The 16745-nt window shown below is 37.4% G+C and overlaps 1 protein-coding gene across 1 annotated transcript in view; it reads right to left on the reverse strand.

Moving 5' to 3' along the window:
- Window positions 1–520: 520 nt before the first annotated feature.
- LOC111158832 (caspase 8 associated protein 2) overlaps window positions 521–16745 on the reverse strand; it is a 30466-nt gene continuing 14241 nt past the window's right edge. Inside the window, exons 5-10 of the mRNA XM_022521113.1 lie at window positions 16106–16180; window positions 14792–14907; window positions 7924–10148; window positions 3900–7029; window positions 1549–1648; window positions 521–974 (exon numbers count right to left, since the gene is read on the reverse strand). Coding sequence (XP_022376821.1) covers window positions 918–974; window positions 1549–1648; window positions 3900–7029; window positions 7924–10148; window positions 14792–14907; window positions 16106–16180 — 5703 coding nt within the window. The 3' untranslated portion in view covers window positions 521–917. The remainder of the gene's footprint in view (window positions 975–1548; window positions 1649–3899; window positions 7030–7923; window positions 10149–14791; window positions 14908–16105; window positions 16181–16745) is intronic.

Genomic DNA, 16745 nt, shown 5'->3' on the forward strand with positions numbered 1-16745 from the left:
AAATTAACAGATTATCTCAAGATAGTACCTTACACTGGGTCCAGAAATAGATTTAAAACTCAAAAATATTCAGGATGCTTCATATTAAGACCTATATCCAAATACAGTTTCTATTCAGATTTAATTTGAACTGAATTTGAAATTAATTTGAAATTCAGTGTTCTGTATTCAAATAATTATGATTACAAATAAATTGAAAAATAGCGATAGGTTACATATCTTTATAATTTTCCTTATGTAAAGGTCCAAAATATCTAAGCAATTGTTTCGGGTCTTACAGAAAAAAACCCTGCTGATAATTACTGCCTTAATAAACCTGTACAGGAATGGCTTAAATAAACGGAGGAAACATGTCTGTGAACATTATTAATTTAAATTAACGTAGTAAATCGTGTCATCTATTCAGATGACAGTGGATTTCATGTTTATGAATGACGTATGTTCTATATTCCAAAAGTATTTAGTACTAATTAAAATTTGAAAAATATTAAATTACAAAAACAACAGATTTCATTAACGGTGAAATATATGCTATTGAAAAATGTTTTATTTTTCTTCATCTATAAAAGATTTTTTTATTAACCAACAAATGCATTTCCTCTCCATCTTAGACTCATCAGCCATCAGAAGGTTGAAAAAAAATGTCATATGGTATGTGAATTACACTTAAGAGAGAGTTGAGAGATGCCATGCTGACCTGAACTGCAGCAGGTTTCACTCTGAGCAGGTCCCTGTGGACGAGGTGACCTTAGAATCCTGCATGAGCAATCATCCTCCAACCTGTAACTGAAGCAGGGACTCAACTGGATGTTTCTCATCCACTACTCGCATCTTCAGTGACTAACAGGCCCTTAACTGCACAGTAAGTAACAGTATCAAACATTTACTTTACTAGTCTCCTGTAGCAGAACCATTAACTACCTGCATTTTGACTTTTCAAAGAGCTTCATTAGCTGCTGGAATCTTTCTGAGACCTGAAAAATTTTAAAGGAGTGTTAATTACAGATATCTCAATAACAGTTTTTTATCTGTGATTAATATTTTCATAAAACATCTAGAGAAAGAGAAAATAGCCCTCAATAATAAAGACATGAAGTAATGTTTGGAAAAATTATCTTCATACTAAAGGTGATTACAGGTTTAATTTTTTGACATTAAACTTTCTTAAACAAGCAAACATCATTACAAGACAGCTTGAGATCAAATAGGTAAATGGTAAGACAATAGGAAAAAAGATTAGAATTGTTCCAAACTTCTTCCATAATCACCAAGTTTTTATTTTACTTTTTTAAATTTTAATTTCCTTAAGTAATCTCTATGCCCAAAGTGAGGCTCAAACTCACAATCCTGAGATAAAGAGGCATGTGCTCTACTGATTGAGCCAGCCAAGTGCCCCTTACTAAGTTTTTAACAGTTATACATGAAGAGCCATACTGTTAAAGAAGTTAGCTAATAAATATCTACATATTTTAAGCATGACAAAAGTTAAATCTATTTATAGTAGCAACACTTGTAAAAACCACAGAGATGCAAAAATTGGGTAGTTACCTGATACGGATCTTTTTTCAACTTGGCAGCTAAATAAGAAAATATTTTCAGTGATGGCCCTCTTTTTTGACACTCCAATAAAATTTCCCGGTCATCATTTCTGAAGAGAGAATAATGGTATTTGTTTAGCCTTTGCATATTAGAGCCGAAAACTAACAAAAATTCCACTGCCTTAATGTCTACAACAGGAGGTGACATTTTTATTAAAACCCACAGAAAAAAGAAAAATGTATATACCAAAATATGGACAATGATGATCTCTGAGAAGTATTATGGATGATGTTTGGGCTCACAGGTATTTCCCAAAATTTTCTAAAACAAAGTTATTTTTCTAATGACAAAATTAAAGATTTTTTTTCCGAAATTCTCTCTTTAATTGTGGAGTACTTTTAAAACCAGGGCCCAAACATGATCACAGTCTTAATAAGCAGCAGCACCAAAAGTAAAATGGAATCCAGATCTTCTCATTGCCAGACCTGTTTTTCCACATGGTCTGAACCAGAGTGTGTTGTTATACTGAGATCCTATTCTGCCATCTGTAAATTACCTAGAAGGAAGGCATGGAAGACTGTGATATTAAACAAAACTGGTCACCAGGAAGTTGCTTGCTACAGAGCTCCCTCAGACCTTTGAGCACATCTGGGGCCTGAGGTTAAGAGCAAAAGCAAAGAGACAGTTTCTGGAGACTTGAGCTAAGTTCAGGGTGACAAGGGAGAGAAGACGTGGGGCTCTCAATATATTAGGGAGGCAGGCTCTCCACGTGTTCCCAACACCAGCTGTTCCCCAATGTGCATGCCCCCAGACTGCACTTTAGAGGCTGGTGGTGTTCTGTGGTAGCTAGTGTTTTGGTTAAAATAAACAAATCTCTTACTTAAAAGATAAAATACAATAAAATTAAGTAGAATAGAATAAAATAAAATAATAAAACTGGTCACCAATTTCAGTATGATTGAGTTTCCCTCATTATGCACACTAGATAAGTCTGGGGAGCAATGAACCTCTAGTCCAGTGGTTCACAACTTCAGTTATATTTGTGTCTGAAATGGGGTCTTTAAATCTGCATTTCTTAAAAGTTCACATAGGAATCCAAAGTGCAACCTATTAATGAAACTTTTTTCAAACTCCTAGTTTAGGGGAGAATACAAATTACAAAGCCTCACACTTTCTGCCCTATCTCACACCACCTGTCCTTCTTCCTTTCTAAAATGTGACTATTGGGGGAAGGGGGTAGCGCCTGGATGGCTCAGTCAGCAAAGGGTCTGCCTCTGGCTCAGGTCATGATCCCAGAGTCCTGGGATCAAGTCCCACAGCAGGCTTCTTGCTCAGCAGGGAGTCTGCTTCTCCCTCTGCCTGCAACTCCCCTTGCGTGTACCCCGCCCCCCGCCGCTGACAAATAAATAAAATCTTTAAAATAAATAAAATATTTTTAAAAATAAATAAATAAAATAAAAATAAAATTGGTTATAGGGCACCTGGGTGCCTCAGTTGGTTAAGCATCTGCCTTCAGCTCAGGTCATGATCCCAGGGTCCTGTGATCGAGCCTTACATCAGACTCCATGCTTAGCATGAGAGCCTGCTTCTCCCTCTTCCTTTGCTGCTCCCCCTGTTTGTGCTCTATCAAAGAAATACATAAAATCTTTTTTAAAAAAATAAATAAAATGTGGTTATGCTAGGGCACCTGGGTGGTTCAGTGTTTTGAGCATCACACTCAATTTCGGCTCCAGTCAGTCTTGGGGTCGTGGGATCGAGCCTGACATCAGGCTCTGCACTCAGCACGGAGGCTGCTTGTCCCTCTGCCTCTGCTCGTCCCCCTGCCTCTGCTCGTCCCCATGCTCACACTCTCTTTCAAATTAAAAAAAAAAAAAATAGATAAAATCTTAAAAAAATAAAAAATAAAATACAATGTGGTTATACCAGTTCCTTACAAATCAAAGAATTTTTAGTTAAAAAAGTGATGTCACAAAAACAAAAAAACAGGAGCAGCTGGGTGGCTCAGTAAGTTACGTGACCAACTTAGCTCAGGTCTTGATCTCACAGTCATGAGTTGGAGCCCCACACTGAGCTCCACGCTGAGTATGAGGCCTATTTAAAAAAAAAAAAAAAAAAAAAAGGTGAAAACTTGTATCCATGGTGCTAATGCACAAACCTGGTTAAGAGCCTCTGCTCTAGATCATTCCATACTCCAGCTGAACTGTACTCTAGAATGCATCTTCTACCAACTCTGGCCATTTCTGAAGTATGTCATCACCTGCCTTATTTTCAGATGGGATGATAAAACTGTGACGACATGACAGAACAGATGTCTAGCCTGCCAACATTTCCTGGTGACTTAAAAGTCTCAAGAGTCTTACCTTGTCCATAAAACTATAATTTCTCCCTTCTTTTTAATAACATTCTTTGCAGAAAGGCTTTTAGGAGATGTGGCAGATGCTGCTGATGGATCCTTAAATCCTGGGCTTGACGATGAGGGCTCTTTGTTCACTGCAGGGTCTTTTTTCTTATTGGCTTTCTTTCGGTGTGCTTCACCATTCTCACCAGAATCTTGGGTAATTTTCTTGGTCTTTTCCCTACTGCTTAAGTCTGTTTCCTTCCTCTGTTTTTTATTAGAATGGTTTAGATCAGAAAGGTTTTTTCTCTTTTTAGGAGCATTATCCAAAGCTCCAGGCAATACTGAATCATCAGAATTTGATGCCGGCTCTGACTTTAAATCATCCTTTTTTACTTCGCGTGAACTGGGAGGTTCTGAGGTCAAATCGATATAGGTTTCCTCAACAATGCATTCCAAAGGCCTGTCTGCCACTTGCACCTTTTCTTCCTTACAGTTATCTTCATCTACGCATATCACCTGACACTCAAAGTGTTCAACAGCTAAGGCAGAACAGTTCCCTTCGTTTTTACTCTCACTTGAAACATCTTGTGTCAAATCAATAAAAGCATCTACGGTATCGGGCTGCATTTCATCTAGTATTTGAGCACTCTGCTCCAAACTGCCTTCAGAGCATCCCAACTGATCAATATTTAAAACTGTTACTTCTATGAATTCCCCCAAGTTTTTGGTCTCAGTGACTGAGTCTTTCGTGAGGTCTATATAGGTGTTTGGAAGATGAGCCTCGACAGAATGTGAAATTTCCTCCATTGGAGGCAATTCTTCAATGCTTTCAGGTACTTTGGGTTCCCATACTTGGTGCAACTTAAAGCATTCATCAGTCACTTCATTACTATGGCCCACTTTACCTGAAGCATCTTTAAGAAATTCATATATATCGGGAACCTGTGTTTCTATCATACAGTCCTGTTCTTCATGGGCTGATTTATGGCTATCAACATTGTTGTCGGAATTTAGTTCCTCCGCAGATTTAAAAACTCCGTTCTGACACGAAACATAGTCTTTCTCTGACGCTTTATCAGCGTCCTTTTCCAATCCAGGCAAAGATGCCAATGACTCATCAGCCACCGCATTCTGTTTAAGACTAGGGGAGGCAGATGGTGCTGCCCGCCGTATTTTCACAATGAAATGATCATTGGACTTTTCCATTATGACAGCATGCATGGGTAGGTTGGGGTGGTACTGAAAGCCTGGAGCAACAGACCGACTTGTCCATGATGAAGAACAACTTGACTTGCTGCTTGAATTATCAGACTCCAGAGCTAAATGAATATCTTGTTCAGACGCATCCTCTTCCTCAAGTAAGGCATCCTCACTAAAATGGGCACTAATAACTTCTTCAGGAGTTGAACTGGACAAAACTTCAGGCTTTAGGAAACTGAGATGACCGTCTGACTTCAGAGGTGATGGCACTGTTAAAGAGACTGCTAGGTCTTCCAGAAGTATGGAGGAAATGCAGGGTTTGCTCTTTTCTGAACCACACACATTATCTTTACTCAAAGCTATATTAGTGGACACGTCAAACATGCAACTTTCATCCAACACATCAGGGTGAACTGGCAACGAAAGCCCTGAAGACAGAGAAGGGCCTTTCTCGGATGATAATAATGACCAATTATCATCACTAATCATTTTAGGACATGGAGAAACCACCCCTGAAACTAGCTCATCAGTTGTACAAGCTGGTATAGATTCACACTTAAGACTCTCCAGCAGCTGTTTTTCTGGGGTCTTTAACTCCCACTCACTTTTTTCATTACAATTAACGCTGTTATCTAAAAGGTCAGAACCCTGTAACAAACTTTTAAATATTTCGCCCATCTGGGCATCGCTCACTAAATTAAAAGTAAGGCTAGAGGCTTGCTGTTCAGTGAGAATCTCGAAACTGCGTTCTGGCTTCAAAGCTGCATGCTGGGACGTCTGCGTGTCTTCAACGGTGCTGCCTTCGGTTCTTCCTGGCTTTGGGGTGCCGGGACGGTTTGGTTCCAAGGAGTGTTCTTCAGATTGAGAGTTCTTAATATTATCGAAGGAAGTGTTACAACTTTTTTTAATGTCACGCTTTACTGTGTTAATGTTGAAATTATTTTGGTCTTGATGTTTTTCCTCAGACTTTTTACATCCTGGTAAAGACTTACAATTAGCAGAATCTTCTGATTTGGGGGATTTCTCTTTCAGCATTTCCTTGCTGGAGCAGTCCATATTTCCCTTCTGACCATTTGAATACTGGGCTTTCTCTTTATTTATCTTCTCACGTTTTCCTTCATCACTGTCACTGCCAAAGTTTATGGAATCACAAAACTTTACTAAGATTTTCTTAAGCTTTGCGAATAAATAATCCAGCTGTTCATCTACAAATTTCCACAGTTTTTTTTTCATATCTGGTAGCTGCTGTTCAAATAAACGGTCCACAATGCCATTCTTCTTAACTTGCTTAAGCTTGGATTCTATAACATCACAGAGATTATTCTGTAAAGTAGCCACAGACTTTGAGATTTTGGATAAGTCAAGGTGTTTAATTAGTGATGTAAAACTCAAAGTTGCTGACTCAATAATTCTATGGAATTGCATTAATGAAAATTTTACCTTAAATTTCATATAATTTTTCCTTACATGTTTCCTTATCATTCGTAACATGTGCATAATCTCCCGTACAGAAGAGGGTGCAGCAATAATCGGAACTATTTTTTCTAGGCTAGAGGTACTCATTGTCTTGTCTTTCTTCTCTGTTTTTGAAGATCTGCTAGATTCACTTCGTCTTTTATTCCATTTGCTTTTGGTCTGATGGATTTTTATAGAAGATGTTTTTCTACTCTCTTTACCCAAATGCAGAGTACTTTTCCTACTTCCTGGGCTAGTTTTTGTGCTCTGTACTTCAGCAGAAGTTCTAGGTGTGGCACTTTTTTCAAAACTTTTTTGTGGCTTAGATTTTTCATTGTCGCTTATAATTTCTCCTTCTTCTAATTCATCTAAAGATGAGTTCTTATGAGAGTCTGTATCTGTAAATTTGTCAGACTTGCAAATTGGCTTTTGATTCTCCTTATTGAGATCAGACTTGTTCTTGGAGGTAGACTGAGCTGAATTTGGTGGAAATATATCTGTGGAAGAGAAATATATATTACAGTCACATGACTAGAGTCTTAAGTCATTTGAGATTTCCATACTAAATATAATAAAAACTTATAAACTGCGGCAATTCATTTTTTTTGTAAGTAGGCTTCATACTTAGTGTGGAACCCAGTGTGGGGCTTGAACTCACAACCCTGAGATTAAGACCTGAGCTGAGATCAAGAGTCAGATGCTTAATCGACTGAGCTACACAGGCACTCCCAATTCATTATTTTAATAGCTTTTTTAATAGTAGAATGTTAATGCCTAATAATTAATCATGTCATATGTCTTTACTGGTCTTAATTTGTGCTCAGTGATGATATAGTTTGGTCATCAGACTAACCATCAACCAACCAACTCTTTGGGTATCTTTGGGTATCTTCATGTTAGCAGCACCACCTACTCTATACCATTTGATGATGGCTTTTGAACAAAACTGTGAAAGCAAGCAGAGTATTTGAAACAATCTGCCCTAATACTCTCTTTTTTGTAAAAAGAACAAAATTTAGATGAAAGGCTCAATGTACATTTCAAATCAACGACAGGGGTCTGAATAATATTTTAGTTATGTTACAAAAAAAAAAAAAGAGCACTGGGACAGCTGGGTGGCTCAGTCACCCTTAAATGTCTGCCTTCAGCTCAAGTCATGATCCCAGGGTTCTGGGATCCAGTCCAGCATCAGGCTCCTTGCTCAGAGAGAAGCCTGCTTCTCCCTCTTCCTCTGGCTACCGCTGCCCCTACTTGTGCTTAGTCTCTCGCTCTTTCTCTCTGTCAAATAAATAAAATCTTAAAAAAAGAAAAGAAAGAAAAGGCACTAATTCTTCTTGCTTATGTATTTTGCATTCTCACATAAAGTTATAGAACATAATATAAACTATTACCTTTATGACTGTTATTACATAATGGAATTTGAGATGGGCTTTCCAATCTAAGAACTTTTGCTACAGGTCTCACTGGACTATTCAGAGGACTGATGGCTTCTGGAATAGGCCTCAGGTGATTAAGGTCAATGCTCAGAACTGAATTCTCATCATCGTTATATACTGAGTTTGTTTCACCGATTTCCGTTTTGCTGTCCATTAATTCAGTCTGCTGAAGTGAAGATTCTAGTGTCTCTTTAGGTGAGGAAGGCTCCAAACGACAAGACTTACTTTCAACCAGTGGTGTATCTACAAGAGAAGGCTCAAATTTGCGGTTACCATCTTCTGAAAGGGCTATTGGCAAAATGCCAGTTTCTTCAACTGAAGGCTGCAAAATGCTGTCACTGGATTCAGCTACTTCTGTTGAAAAAGCCTCTTTCATTCCCATACCTCCAGAAACACAAGAATTGACATCATCATTTTTTTTGGTATCCAATTCCAAGCCAAAGTTTTGAGAAACATTTGTCTGTAGTATGTCCATTACTACAGGAACTGCTGCCCTGGTATCATTAATGGTTTGTTCCTTTTCTGCTGATGATGGAAACATGGATTCTGTTTGTTTCATTTCCATGGGTGCTGAGAAAGAAGTCTCTGTATGACAAATGGGCACATCACAATCCACAGTATTCTCAACAGATTTAACTAACAAACTGTTTTCTTCTTCTATTTTCCTTTCTGGATTACTGGTCCTGACTTCAGATACAGCTGCAAGAGCATCCTTTGGTTCCGACAACTTGGATTCCGTTTCCTCTGTGGTATGTTCATTGACAGAGGAAACACATGTCACTGTTGTCGCCTGCACCAAGCACTCCAAATCACATATGCCACTGGATTTGGGGATATTGGTTATCTTATGGTGGTTATCCTGAGAAACAGGCTGCTTTTTAGCAGGAGAAAGAGTTAAGTTCAATTTTTCCATAAAACTCAATTTTAAGTCTTTATTTTTTGTTTCATTTGGACCAATGTCAGCTTTAATTACAAGCTCTTTATTATCTGCTCCTTGAGAAACATCAGTGTTAGAGACTTCACCTTTATCACTTTTTGGCTCATTCTGTCTCTTTAAATCAGTAGTGGTTTTCTTAATTTCTTTGTTAGTCTTCTGCAAATGTTCTGTAGGTGTTCTTTTTTCACTTCTTATATGCCTACTTTCTTCTTTGCTTTCTCGTTCTCTTTTCCTCTTATCTTCAGTTCTATGCCATTCTGCTTTTAAAGGTGTATTTTCCCATTGATGCACAGCATCAACTTCCTTGGAGTCAATGTGTTTATGAGTTCTACTGGATGAAAGAAAGGATGGACATCTTCCTTCTTGAAAACTATGATTACTTCCACCTCTATCTCTTTTACAATCTTCCCTTCCTCTTCTCTCTTCTAGATGGTATTTACTTGAATTATGAGAAGATTTTATTTCACTCTTGGAATGAGGAAGTGATGCTCGTTCAGATCTTCTCCAGAGATCCTGGTCTTTTACTACAGATTTAGATTTTTGATCAGCTTTTCTTTCTTCTTTGTCTTGTGACTTAAGTTCTTTTCTATTTGTATTTTGTGATCTTTCACTTTGTCTTTCTAGTTTTTTGTCACTTTGAGAGTCCATTCGAGTGTATGACCTTTCTCTAAAGGTCTCTTTCTCCCAAGAAGAGCTAATTCGTTCATTTTTATAATCCAAATCCGTGCTACTCGTGTTACTTTTGAACTTTGAATTTTTGCTTTCAGCCTTTGGTTCACCTTTACCATATTTCTCAGGACGTCCTTGTAGCCTTTGACTAGTCTCTATGTTCCTCGGTTCACCATCACCACAACTAATATTTAAGTCTTTCCGTATTCTATCAGTTCCTCTGCTATATTGGCTATGTCTAATATCTTTTCTCCCTCTTCTATTATCTTCACTTGAAATACCCTCACCAACCTGATAATGGGAACGTGACCAAATGCCATTGGTGCAGTGTTTTTCAATAGATGGAGGCAAATACAAAGTGCTCTTTTTTTCACAATATGATTTTCCTTCCTTTTCGGGATTTGGCAGTGAAGTGCTATGATGTCCATCTTTAGAAACATCACTTTTCACTCTGAGATCAGTCTTTGAACAATCATCCAAATGGGGAGATCTGGATTTAAGATCTTTTGTTTTAACTATATCTGCTATCCTTGCAGTTCTGTGATTATTTCGAAAATGTGAGAATTCGGACAATCTATTAAGAAATAGAAATTAACAACAAAAACCAAAGTTAATTTCTTGTTAATAATCCAGATTTTAATCACATGCAAAACACTTTAAAAGTCAGGCCCCACATACTGGCAAAATTAATTTTATTTCATATAAAGACGTGAGTGACGCTTACCAGCTTCCAACTAAATGGGCCCATTTTTAAAATAAGGAAACTCCCTTTTAGTTGTTTTGCTCAAAGTTTGAAAGACCTCTCCATTCTATCCCAGCACTTAATCAATGTCTTCCAGACTTCCCTCACCACAGGCAGACCACTCCCAAACTAACCACAGATTCATTTCTTTTAGAACAAGTGACATTATTTTCTTGTCCTCACTCACTCTAGAGCAACTAAAACAGAAGGAAAAATAAAACAATGCCAGACAACACAGATAATCATAGAGTTCAATGGAGCTCTCTACCCCAGTTTTCTATTTCACATACAATTCCACTGTATACCAAAGCATCAATACCCATCTTAAAGTGTCACATACTATGCAAAAATAAAGAGAATTCTTTCTTAGGGGAATGGCATGTACTTATTGTTTAACAACAACAACAACAAAAGCCTAAGTCTTAAGGTTTTATAGTAGTGTTCCAGAAAACTAGCAGTTTTCCTAATAATAAAATGCAAATAGCTCATTTTGGTTCCTTGTAATACATCTTCCTGAACTTCTATAACTTCCCTGAATTTCCATAAATGTATTCCTAATCAGTACTAAATGTATAGAGAACACCAAAGCTTAAAAGACTCAGGAATAAGGGGAGACTTTTATAAAACAAAAGAGGACATGGGTGACATACAACCTAAAACAGTATGTACATTTTATATGGATCTTGTTATGGGTTAAATTGTGCCGCCCCCCCCCCCAAATTCTTATGCTGAACTTTCAGTATCTCAGTGTGCCTTTATTTGAGGACAGGGTCTTTCTAAAGGCAATCAAGTTAAAGAGAGGCCACTAGGGTGGGCCCTAATCCACTATGACTAGTATTCCTATAGAAAAGGGAAATTTGGACACAGAGCTATGTGGAAAATAAAAGCAACAGGAAGAGACACAGGAAGAAAGCAACCATTTACAAGCCAAGAAAAGAGGCCTGGAACAGATCCTTCTACACATAGCCCCCAAAAGGAATCAATCCTGCTAACACCTTGATCTTGGATTTCTAGCTTCCAGGACTATGAAACAATAAATTTAAACAACAATATTTATTAAGCTACCCAGTTTGTGGTCATTTGTTAAAGCAGCCTTAGGAAACTAATAAAGATCTTAGCTCAAAAAACAATTAGAAGATACCTTCCACTAGGGAAAGATGAACATAAAAAACACTAACCATAAAAGAAAAACATCTGACAAACTAAACATCACTAAAATTAAAAACTTCTGGGCAACCCTCTTGGGTCCCCTCCCTTCTCAAAAGCTTTGTATTATCACTTTATTGCCACTCAATAAACCTTGCTTTGCTGCCCACCAAAAAAAAAAAATAAATAAAAATTACTTAATTAAATTAAAAACTTCTATTCCTCATAAGACACAATAAAGAGCGATAGACAAATCACAGAATGGCAGATGTTCACAATAAATTTATCCAACGAAGAACTCATATTTGACAAAGGACATATGTGTTATGTATGTCATACTTATTAAACCTATAAACTATTAAACTATAAGCTCCTTAAAAGATAGTTCTAGGGACGCCTGGGTGGCTCAGTTGGTTGGACGACTGCCTTCGGCTCGGGTCGTGATCCTGGAGTCCCGGGATCGAGTCCCACATCGGGCTCCCAGCTCCACAGGGAGTCTGCTTCTCTCTGACCTTCTCCTCGCTCATGCTCTCTCTCACTGTCTCTCTCTCAAATAAATAAAATCTTTAAAAAAAAAAAAAAAAAAAGATAGTTCTAGCCCACAGAGCTCATAATACATATTTAGTATAGCTCCTTACTAGATAAAATGCTATCAAAAGTTTTATTTTAAGAGGTACCTAGGTAGCTCAGTCAGAAGTGCAACTCTTGATCTCATGGTCATGAGTTTGAGCCCTAGGCTGGGTATACAGATTACTTAAATAAATAAGCTTTTTAAAGAAAAGTTTTCTTTTAAAATAAACCTTCACATAATATAATTTCCAGAATGCATACTCTTAAACTTTCATCTTATGTTATTTCTAATTTTTCTATTAAACATGATGTTTCAACCAAATGATAAACACTTACCATTAGAATACCAAATATAGTTCACAATTATAAAGTGAAAATATCTGGCAGAATATTTATTAGATAATATATAACCACATTAATCAATCTAATGACATAACTTTCATTTATTCACCCAGTTGCTCTTTCCACCCTGTTCAAACATGACACCCCACCCATAAAAGATCCAAAAATGTATAAAATTTCCCCAATATTTCAGGAAGCAATCTTACACCAGTTGCACTGATGGGATTTAGGTTAGTAAACACACAGCCATCTTCATTTTCAAGAGGCCTGAAGTCCTTTATGATGCCATACAGTCCACACATAAGATTATTTTCTCTCACTCGTCAATCATTTATTGACTGTCTGCCATGTGCTAGGCTCTGAGCCAGGCTCTTGATAAAATGGTGAAGATACACAGACATAGTTCCTGCTCCATGAAGCTTACAGTTCAGTGAAAAGACAGATACTAAAAGAAAGTTCTAGCCCACAGGGCTTTTAAGAGATAACATGGAGATAAGAAGAAGATACTAGGGGCACTTGGGTGGCTCCGTGGGTTAAAGCCTCTGCTTTCAGCTCAGGTCATGATCCTAGGATCCTGGGATCAAGCCCCACATGGGGTGGGGGGGGGCGGATTGGGGGGGGGGTCTCTGCTCAGCAGGGAGCCTGCTTCCCTTCCCCTCTCTCTGCCTGCCTCTCTGCCTACTTGTAATCTCTGTCAATAAATAAATAAAATCTTAAAAAAAAAAAAAAGAAGAAGAAAAAAAAACTAAACAAGTAATTCCATTACTGATTTTAAAAACTCCAAGTATACATGAAGCCACAAAAGAGAAATCTGACCTATTCAGGGATAACAGACTAATACCCCTGCGAAAATGAGTTGGTTTTAGCAGGTGGAGAGGAGACTTCCAGGCAGTGGAAACAGTCTATGCAAAGGCAGAGCTCACGGTACATCCAAGGAACCAAAAGAATGCCAGAGACCTATCAGAGCTGTGACACCTAGGACAAAGGTAAATGCTGAAGGCAAGGCCTGAAAACTAGTTTAGGACCATATTGTGAAGAGTGAGATAATTCTATGATAGTGAAGTGTCCAGACTTGTGATTTTAAAAAGTATCCTATCTGGGGGCACCTGGATAGCTTAGTAGGTTAAGCATCTGACTCTTAATTTCGGCTCAGGTCATCATCTCAGGGTTGTGAGACTAGGACCAATGTCAGGCTCCGCACTCAGCAGGGAGCCTACTTAAGATTCTCTTCCTTCCTCTTCCTCCACCCCTCCCCTTCCATCCTCTCTCCCTCTCTAAAAAATAAAACAAAACAAAATAAAATAATAAAATTAATCATAAAAAATTAAAAAACAGTGTCCTATCTGCAGCTTTAATACTGATAAAAGACAAACCAAAGGCCCGAAAGACCAAGAACGGATGCAGAGATACCAGCACAAAGACTATTGACTGATAAGAGTTGACAGGTAGCAATAATGGTAGAAATGATGAGAAATAATAATTAGAGAGATTATAAAGACATAAAAATCAGCAGGACATGGTAATGAATTTAGATGTGAGAGATGATTAGAGAGGTAAGTGTCAATGACGTCTAGGCACAGTGACTATGTGGCCCAGTTTGCCAAGCAATCTCACTGCAGTTATTAATAGCACTCACTTCTACTCTCAGAAGGGTCCTGGTATGGGCAATAAATTGTCATTCTACCTCTAGGTCTCTGGCCTGTACCAGCTGAATAAATGATGGGGAATCCACTGAGGTGGGAAACATGGAAGGGGTTTGATCATAAATTCCATTTTGGATGAGGTAATTCTGAAAATTCTGTACAGATGTGAAGTAGTTATCTGCATATAAATGGAACTGACCCCGTATGAGTGAGATTACCTCATATAAAAATACTGATGGAGAAAGGAAAAAACACAGGTTTGTACTTTGCAGAATTCCAACCTCATGACGTATGAGAGAATAAACCCCAAGTTAGGAAGAAAACTAAGAATCATGAAAGCCAAAGCAAGAGACTATTTCAAAGAAAGGAAGTCAAGTATGTCAATGTGAGGGCAAATTAAAATCAGAAGTCAAAACTGTTTGATGGACTTAATGGCAGTCACCGTTGACCAAAATGACAGCTGTTTTGGTGTACCGATGGAAGCAGAAATCAGTGTGAAAAGGAGTCAAAGGTGAGTAGAAACAGAAAATGAAGACAGAAAGTTTAGATAACTGCTCTGGAGGTCTGGCTGTGGAAAGAAAGTAGAGAGGTAAGAAGTTCTCTGGAGAATACTGACCAACCAAAATTTTAAAGAGAGAGGAAACATTAGTCACTTAGAGTAAAACCTTAAATACTTAATGCATGATTTTCCTATCTTTCCACTCAAAAGTTTAACATAGTCCACATATCAACACCCAAGTGATTTATACACAGATTCACACCCTTCAATTGTACCTTTGGTGAAGATTATTTATTTCTTCATCTTTGCGATTTATTTCCACTCTAGCGGTTTTGATAAGTGCTGAAATATTCTTCTTAAGAGATTGGTTTTCATTTTTTAAGCTGAAATTCTAAACACCATAAAATACATTTAAAGTACATACAGAAATAAAGTATATGTCTACAGGATTATTAACTTATATAATGCAGCTGACGATTACTGAATGCTCTAACTACATGCCAGGCAACACACTTTTTATCTTATGTAATTCTCAAAAAAGTCCAATGAGAAGCACTATTATGCTCATTATACAGCAGAAATTCAAAGATGAATGGCACCAGAGCAAGGCCAGTCCAACTGAAACTACTTAAAACAGGGTTCAGAATGAAAAGGCAATAAAAAGTTCAATAGGGGATGTCTGGGTGGCTCAGTCAGTTGGGCATCTGCTTTTGGCTCAGGTCATGATCCCAGAGTCCTGGGATTAAGTCCCACAACAGGCTCCCTGCTCAGTGGGGAGCCTGCTTCTTCCTCTGCCTACTGCTCCCCCTGCCTGCTCGTGCTGTCTATCTCTGACTCTCTCTGGCAAATAAATAAATAGAATCTTTAAAAAAAAAAAAAAAAAAGTTCAATAAAAAGACAAGAAAGTTCTGCCTGGGTCATTATCTTGAAAATTGAAAATAAAAATGATTAAAATTTTATTATATTTAACAACTTAAGTTTAACTTGTAACAATGTACCAAACCCAGGATGAACAAAGAATGAATTTAACAGTACTAACTGGTTCTTTGGGGAAAAGGGAAACAAAGAGAAACAACTTTACCAAAAAAAATAATAATAAATAAAAACCAGAACAAGACGTGACATTCCTGTATGCTATATCACGTTCACAAAAAAAGTCACTCTTGCAAAAATTGTGAAGGCATCACCATTTTCTCCCAACGGCCATTCTAAATTTTGCTCCTCAAACCAATCTCTTTCAAACCACCTGATACCATCTCCATTAATTTTCCATTATTTAACTGTTAACTAGTCTAATAGACCTTTACGTAAATGTCATTTAACACATCAATCCGTTTTCTTGTATTAGTTTTCTTGACACAGGAAATAATTCATGTTTTGCCAGATTTGCTGTTTCATTTAACACTAAAAAAAGAGTTTCCTTATAAACTGCCAACAATTTAGCATCTTAATTTCTAACAAAATCAATTTAACACATTTTGACTTAAAATTAAAAAAAAAAGCCCTAGGGCCTCAGTAAAGTTTCTCTCTCATTGACTGGAGCAGTAAAAACAAAAACAAAAAGGCAAAAATATTCACTATAATCCTACCTGTGTCTGTATTTCCTTAAACTTTTTCATCAGCTCTTTCATTTGCAGCTGACATTTACCATATTCTACTTGCAACTGTAAGATAGAAAAAGATTAACTTAAACATCATTCTAAATTATTTTCTTAGCTTAAGTGACATTTCAGAATATTTTAAAATTTAGAAAATCAACCCACTATGAAGGATAGACAAGGTCTATTCTACTAACAGATATTTAGTAAAATTACTACTTCTAAAAATTGTCCCAACCAAAAACTTATTTTGTTCAGTTTCACATTCAATCCAGACCTTAAAATTCAAGGGAGAAAGAAATTTGTCTGAATTAAGTCTTGGGACATTTTAAAACTTAGAACAAATCATGAAAAGATAAAATGTTTTATTATACTGATTGCCTGTTGAGGTTTTATATATTCAGACACTTAAATTTAATCAACCAAAATTATAACTAAATTTAGACAAGCATTCAGAAAAGATTGTTTTAAAAAGCAGATCTGAGGGGCGCCTGGGTGGCTCAGTGGGTTAAGCCGCTGCCTTCAGCTCAAGTCATGATCTCAGGGTCCTGGGATCGAGCCCCGCATCGGGCTCTCTGCTCGGCAAGGAGCCTGCTTCCTCCTCTCTCTCTGCCTGCCTCTCTGCCTGCTT

This window comes from Enhydra lutris, unplaced genomic scaffold (genome assembly GCF_002288905.1).
Source record: "Enhydra lutris kenyoni isolate GAN:26980312 unplaced genomic scaffold, ASM228890v2 scaffoldscaffold63, whole genome shotgun sequence".
Classification (NCBI taxonomy): domain Eukaryota; kingdom Metazoa; phylum Chordata; class Mammalia; order Carnivora; family Mustelidae; genus Enhydra; species Enhydra lutris.